General features: G+C 34.3%; 1 protein-coding gene across 1 annotated transcript; it reads left to right on the top strand.

Moving 5' to 3' along the window:
• Nucleotides 1-2,753: 2,753 nt before the first annotated feature.
• Nucleotides 2,754-6,871, top strand: LOC126881753 (general transcription factor II-I repeat domain-containing protein 2-like). Its single transcript, XM_050646225.1, has 2 exons — nt 2,754-4,514; nt 6,590-6,871. The coding sequence occupies exons 1-2, from the start codon at nt 2,754-2,756 to the stop codon at nt 6,869-6,871; spliced, it is 2,043 nt and encodes a 680-aa protein (XP_050502182.1).
• The last annotated feature ends 994 nt before the right edge of the window (nt 6,872-7,865 follow it).

The following is a 7,865-nucleotide window of genomic DNA, read 5'->3' on the forward strand; positions in this document are numbered from 1 at the left end:
AATTTAAAAAATGCGCATTTCGAGAAACCACAAATTTTCTGTTCTATTATATTCTAGCGGGTTCTTTTATAGGGGGCGGCAATCTTATTTATTATCTTTCAAATAAAATCATTATTTTAAATATATGCAATCTATTCACATTTTTTACAAAAACTGATACCAATAGTTACCTATTTAAAATAAAACAACAATATCACTATATATATCTTCGATTATAATTCACTACAATATATTTTCCAAATTTTTTAAGAGGAAACATTTTCTTTGATATTTTTATAACTTGAAAAACTCCTTTCAACATCAATAGAAGTAATTGGGGCGTATTTAAAATAACTTGTTAAAGCCGAATATTCTGCACCAAAATCAATTTCAAAATTTCCATTAATGATTTCGCATAAATATGTCCTCCAAAGTTTTAAAGCCGTTTAAAGACGGGATCTGATCTAAAGCATGAATATTTCAATTCCCGTTAGAAAATCGTAAAACTATGGTGGAACCTCTATATATGGTGTATTCCACGAATATACGACTGTTTTGGATTATTGCGACAACGAATATTTTAGTGTGCAACATAAGAAGTACGAAAGGATTTTGCTCTAATAATGACTCCAATAAACAACAATATAATTTGCAATTTACTTTCGTTCTTCATATTTTGCACAGTAAAATATTCGTTGTCGCGATAATCCAAGAGGGTCGTATATTCGTGGAATGGGGTATACATACTGTGCTATGGTTAAATGTGTAAATTCTCTTAACAATGGGGGATTTAAAAGAATCACCAGAATTGTAGGTACCTGCTAAATATAATAAAAGTAAATAAAATTCGGATTTCCCGGTAAACCATCCTTCAGTCACCTTCATCATTTTAACATCCTACAATCATTTTATAACGGCGTACTATAAATAAGTACTTTGTGTAAAGATCGGGTATTTTCTAAGAAAAAATGAAAAGGCAGTGAATGAGCCGTCTCTCTTCAGGTAGTTTTCGAATTATAACAGCCTGTGCGGGGAAATATTTTGTGTCGAATTAAATTTTTTTTTTTGGACTTAAATATTTTTAATAGGCACAACATATGCATGTTTTTTAAAAAATATGCAAAATTTAGTAAAGTTCTGAAATATGCGAAATATGCATGCAATATGCATTTAGCATAAAATCCGCTCCCTAGTGATGAGTGTGCTAAAAATCGGAACAATAAGGCTAAAGATGGAAAACATTAAGTTGTGAGATAGTAACGTCAAAATTGACGAAAAACATTTTACTTTAGGTAAAGGCATTTAACATTTAATTACCATTCAGAGACCACTACCATCTCTCTATGATCCATTTCAACCTCATGGTATCTTCAGAAGAGCCTATAGTGATGCTCTGACTCGCAATTAAATATTTTCGCCCCGTATAACAATTACAATGAAATACTTAACATTTAGGCGGAATAGGTATACCTATTCTCTATTAAAGGAAGGTCCTTTCTTTAATAGAGTTCGCTATTGCGTCTAAATTTTAATCATTTTATTGTAATTGGCATACGGGGCGAAAATATTTTATTTCCAGTCAGAGCACCACTACAGGCTCTCCTGAAGATACCAAGAGGTTGAAATGGGCTGTACAGGGATGGTAGTGGCCTCTGAATCGTAATTAAATATTAAATGCTTTTACCTACCTGCGTTTTTACTCACGTATTCAGTACTAGGAAACAAATTTGTTGATCTTTGCCTTGACGAATTGATGTGTTGTGGAATGCATATTATAGATTCCCCATGTCTCTGCATTCATCTCCCATTTTGCTTGCAAATTTTAGAAGGATAGGGTATAGATATAAGAGAAAATTTGTTTCTGAAACAAATATTTATTTGTTTAAAGATGGAGTCGCTTGCGTTTCGCCGTTCCATTTAATTTTGATTTTCCATGTTAGAAAAAATTATTGAATAAATTTAGACATAAGCTAGTAAAAGACATTAATAGAGCCATATTAATTTTATAACCGAACTCCATCGCTGCGATGGCATTTAAAAAAATAAAATCGCTAAGAACGAAAATAGACATGGACATAAAGAGGATTTTTGGAAGTTATTAAGAATATTAAAAGCTTTGCAAAAACGTGATCTAAATCAGGGGTCTCCAAACTTTCCAGCCTTAGGGCCATACTGATTACTCCTGTAAGTTCCGAGGGCCAAGATGGCAACACTGCATATTATTAATTTTCCTGTATTTAATTTTTTCCCGTAAAATAACGAATAATTTAATTTTTTGTAAGTGTGGTAAGCTGTCAACATTATTAAGTATGTCAAATATTCACCTATTTTTGATATATTTTAATTTAATACAAGGTAGACATAAACAAACAAAATATTTCCACCAGTGGAAATCTTTAATCTCTCCCGAGATTGTCCACTAATAACATAATTATTCTTTCTACTATTTTTCAACGCCATCGTTAGAAATTGTCACAAACACACTTAACTATCCGAAATAATAAGAAGTCTGAAAAATAATAGCCGCAAATCACTTAAGTGTTACGCCCCTGATAACTGGGAGGAGACTAAAGACCCCACCTAAGCCAGTAAGCAATTTTGGGTTTGTGCGCTCCGCCAAGTTAGCTGGCGATGACAATATTGGCGTAACTACAAGTTAGTTCCTATGAAACTGTTGTGAAATAAAATAGGGCGTACCTCCTTAAAACAAGTTTGTGCGTGTAACAGTATTTTGATTTGATTTGAATCGTTGCTTTTGTGTGTGATTTAGTAGAATGGAAAAGAAGCGAAAAATTGATAGTGAATGCAGAAAATTCAAAGATCAGTGGAACATTCAGTATTTCGTAATTGAGTCCAGTAACAAGGCGCTATGTTTGATTTGCAATGAAAGCATAGCCGTTCTCAAAGAATATAACATGAAACGTCATTATGAAACAAAACATTCTCAAAATTACTCAAAATATACAGGAATTGTGCGGACAGAAAAATTCGAAGCTTTGAAGTGCGGATTGAAATCGCAGCAATCTTTATTTACAAAAGTCAAAACTGAACAAGAGGCGGCAACTCGTGCCAGCTTTCGTGTGGCTCTTGAAATTGCAAAACGTGGAAAACCATTCACCGATGGAGAAATGATCAAGGAATGCATAATTGCAGTAGTCGAAGAAATGTGCCCTGAAAAGGTAAATTTATTAAAAACTGTCAGTATGTCAGCAAACACTGTGGCTCGAAGGGTACAAAACATCGCTGAAAATATATCCTCTCAACTGTTCGACAAAAATGGACATGTTGAGTGGTTTTCTTTGGCCTTGGCTGAGTCAACGGATGTGTCAGATACTGCTCAGGTGTTGATTTATATTAGAGGAGTAGATAAAAGCTATGAAGTGCACGAAGAACTTCTTGATATGTATAGTATTCATGGCACAACTACTGGTATCGATATTTTTAAAGGAGTTGAAATGGCCATTAATAAAAAGAACCTTCGATGGAAAAACTTGAAATGTATTACAACTGATGGAGGCAAAAACATGAGTGGGAAAGATAAAGGAGTGGTCGTTCTTGTGTCAAAGGCTGTAGAAAATGACGGCGGCTCAAAACCATTAGTCTTACATTGTATCATTCATCAACAGTCTTTGTGCGGAAAATGTTTGGATATGTCTGACGTTCTGAAACCAGTCATATCAACTGTTAATTTCATCAGATCTTTTGGGCTGAATCACCGACAATTCCGACAATTTATTGCAGAGATTGGAGAAACAGACTTACCTTATCATACTGCCGTACGCTGGCTTAGTTGTGGGAAAGTCCTTCAGCGCTTTTTTGAACTTCGAGCAGTGATCGAAATTTTTTTGAATGAAAAGCACCGCCCTCTTACTGAATTACAAAACAACGCATGGCTATGGAAGTTAGCATTCTATGTTGATTTGACAAAACATGTGAACGAACTGAATTTGAGATTGCAAGGAGAAAACCAGCATCTTCCTGATTTATACACTAATATCAAGTCATTCCGGATGAAATTGATACTGTTTCAATCACAACTACGAAGTAAATGTTTTTCACATTTTAAAACATGTGAAATATTCAGCCACACTACTGAGACTGAGTTTCCTATCGATTTTGCAATCGAAACTTTGAGTGCTTTGAAGATAAATTTTGATACTCGTTTCTCGGACTTTGATGCCATTGCGAATCAAATTAAGATTTTTCAGAATCCTTTTGATGCTGACATTGAAACCCTAGCCCCGGAACTTCAAATGGAAATGATTGATCTTCAGTGCAGTGATATAATTAAGAACAAATATGAAAACTCATCTTTGTTGGAATTTTATAAGAGTCTTCCACTGACACAATTTGATAATTTGCATAAATTTGCTCGTGGGCTGTTTTCCGTTTTTGGTACTACTTATTTGTGTGAGAAAACCTTCTCCAAAATGAAGTACACAAAAAATGTATACAGATCTAAATTAACTGACGAGCATCTTAAATCTCTTTTAATAATTGGTACAAGTAAAATTAGTCCACAACTACAAACTATTGTCGGTGGAAAATCTCAATTACATACATCTCATTAGCATTTCATATGTCATGTTTGTTATAAGGTATGTGTTGTTCATTACTTACAATGTATAAAATATTAGTTGGATTCATTTCAATAATTTGTTAGTTATTATATGCTGAAGTTAAATTTACTGCATAAATTATACATGTCTTTACTCATTACCATTCTGTGTTTCTTTATCCAACTTATCACAAACATTTTATTTGCTATAAAAAATATTAAGGAGTTTTCAAGTATGTCTCCGCGGGCCGGACAAAATCTGTCTGCGGGCCGGATGTGGCCCTCGGGCCGTAGTTTGGAGACCCCTGATCTAAATCAACTACTCATTTTCGTTAAATAATAAAGTGTATCCATATTTTGATTTTCAATCATTTTAATGCCTTCCACACTTCAATGATCTTCACTGAGACGCAAGAACGTATATGTCACCAAAGTATTCTCCATTGGCCAGTTCCGTTTACGATTTTGCACCAATTTTAGGTGGTAGGCCAAATAGTCTTCGATGTTTAGCCGACATCTTCCATTTTCAATTATTACAAGAGACACTGCTTCTTTTTTTATTATTAAACTGTCACTTTCAATTGTCTATTTCACTCTTAAATGGTAGGCCAACCTATCTGCCTATAGATAGAAACAAGACTCCAAATCTATCTAATAGACCTCTTTATCATTAAGAATATTTCAGGTAATTTTTTACACATCCACGACTTTTGGGACTTATATTTTGATTATTCGAACAACTGAAAAAAGCATCATACCTAACTGAATGTAATCATTTTTGTAGATATTTATTTCTAACAAAGCTAGTTATTATCCAGAAGATGATAAAATGAAATTTTTATGCGACGGATATACACTATTATATGTTTTTTTTTGTTTTTGAATACTACTTTGCTGCCTTTTTAGATATCGCACAAACTTTCGACAAAGTTTGACACTATGGAATATTATGCAAAATCCGAACAAGGTTACCATAGAACATGTTTCTTATCCTCAAATCCTATCTTAAAAATAAACACTTACAAGTAAGGTGTCAAGACAAAACCACAATTTGTAACGATATAAGCCTTCAGCCCGCCGTTCAGCTGATCAACAGCAGAGAACTGTACGGGCTTCGATACCAGCGCAACCCCACTCATTTCCACTTCTTCTCCGAGGCATCCAAGGAGGGCAGCCGCGAGTGTATTTAAGAAGAGAATTGAGGATCATGAAATCAGTTCCAATGAGTGGATTGAAATTAGTCGAAACCAATTCCCAGCGGGTTGAGATGGGAGCAAGCGGCAGTTATGCGACGGAATGAGTCGGAACTCTGTCGCTGACGGAGGTACTCCCAAAAGTATGTAGAACGCATGGAAAATTACCTCCAGCGAAGAAAGAAGGCATCTTACATGTGAGCTGCCTGACAGATTTTCGAACCTTTGTACTGTTCTATAGTATAGTATTGTGTAGTAGTTAATGGCTGGTTGCACAAACGAACCTTAAGCTCCAGTTCAACCCAGCTCAGCTTATAGATAGGGCCTCTTTAGGTATCACTTACCTTGCACCATAATTTTCGATTATTATCGATCCAATTCACGTGGCAATCAATTGTCACAAGTTAAAAATTGATCTAAGACTCAATGGTGTAACGCATATGTTTCGTAAGCTAAACTTAAGGCAAGACGATCTTAAGATCTGTTGGTGCAACCAGGCATAATTTTTCCAAACCTAACCTAAGATAAATAAAAGGAAACTGTCACTGGACAATTTTTCTAAACTATTTGTTACTGCCATTAACATTTGCATATTGTAAAATTTATAGATTGCAAATTAAATGGGACCTTTATTAAATAATATAGGTATTTAAGGAGCTAAGATTTAAAATATCTACGTACAATCTAAAAATTGCAAAGCATCTGATGCGGAGTCAAAAGGTTTCAAAATAAATAAAGAAAAAAGAATAACGTCTCGAGATAAAATAATACAGAGAGTTTCATAATAAGACCTTAAATAAATAACAAAAACAGAAAGGATGATCACCTTTTGAATTTATTAACTGTATTGTTTTTTTAGGAAAGTATAGACAAATATGGGGTCATAACAAATTTGCATACCAGAGCAAACAGTCCTAAAAAAGAGAAACCCTTACCGCGTGGGGTCAACCCAGCGTCTCCTGAGAAGCACAAGTGTCAAGCGGTTCATAGACCGACAAAGATTTTGCGCATGCCCACTGTAAGAAAATTGTCAGCTTCCGAGAGTCCTGATCCTGCAGGACTCTTGGAGTTCAGTAGACGCGCTGCTGTGATGCTGCAGGAGCAGGATTTTTCGCTGGATCCTGCGAGATATCGAGGTTGACGATCGTCGGGGATTCACGCTTTTAGAGTAATCGTGTTGCCCGCGTGTTTTTTTTTGTGAATGATGAATTGGCGCGTGTTATAGTGGGATTAGGGATTCTGTGTGGTTTTTTGGTTATATTGAGGGCTGAAAGAGGATTTCAAGTTTACGGTGTTGTGTGCTTTTACACGTGGCAGGAGACTTTTATCTAAATCCCAAGTAAGTAAGAAAAAGCGGAGAACGTAATATGAAAATAATGGTTTTGGATCAAATGGATGGAAGTTTTGCATAATAAATGTGCTAAAAAATGTTTTATTAAAGAAGAAGGTACATAGAAAAAAAATTAATGTACACGAGAATGTAGATAGATGTCTAAATAATATAAAACAATTATAAAAATGTTATTTCTTGTTGCTTTCGTTCAAGAATTTTATTTCTATTATCTACTTTGCAAAGGATAATATTTTCCCAAAGTTCCACTAAGAATATATATTAAAATATGAAACTTTTGGGGGTTTATTATAATTTTCTTGTATTATATAATATTATAGTTACTGAAAAACTGTAATTTCACTTTACATACTTTCTTGTCAAAACTTTTTTTTTCCATGGTTTAAAATTTAATTACAGAAAATTTCTGCATTCGTATAAGTTATTTGATTGTTAATTTTTCACTTGTACTTATTTTTTCAAAAGAGTAGAACTGTTACAGATAACTTTTTTATTTTGTCAATGTAGCGATGTATCTATGTACGCATGTATAGTGTTAACAAGCTTTTTAGGTCCATTGTTGGATGGATAATTTCCATCGTTTTTTATTCTTAGCTGTCAGATTTCAATCCCTGATTCCCATCTCTCTGACATCTGCCATCACTACATCTCTCTATTTCGTTCTTGATCTTCCTCTCGTTTTTTGCCCTTAGGTACTCTCCAACTTATACTATTGACTTGTCATTACCTTGCATTCTTTCTAGATGTACAGACCATACTAGTCTACGTTTTTTCACTACTCACT

Source organism: Diabrotica virgifera, chromosome 3, assembly GCF_917563875.1.
Source record: "Diabrotica virgifera virgifera chromosome 3, PGI_DIABVI_V3a".
Lineage (NCBI taxonomy): Eukaryota > Metazoa > Arthropoda > Insecta > Coleoptera > Chrysomelidae > Diabrotica > Diabrotica virgifera.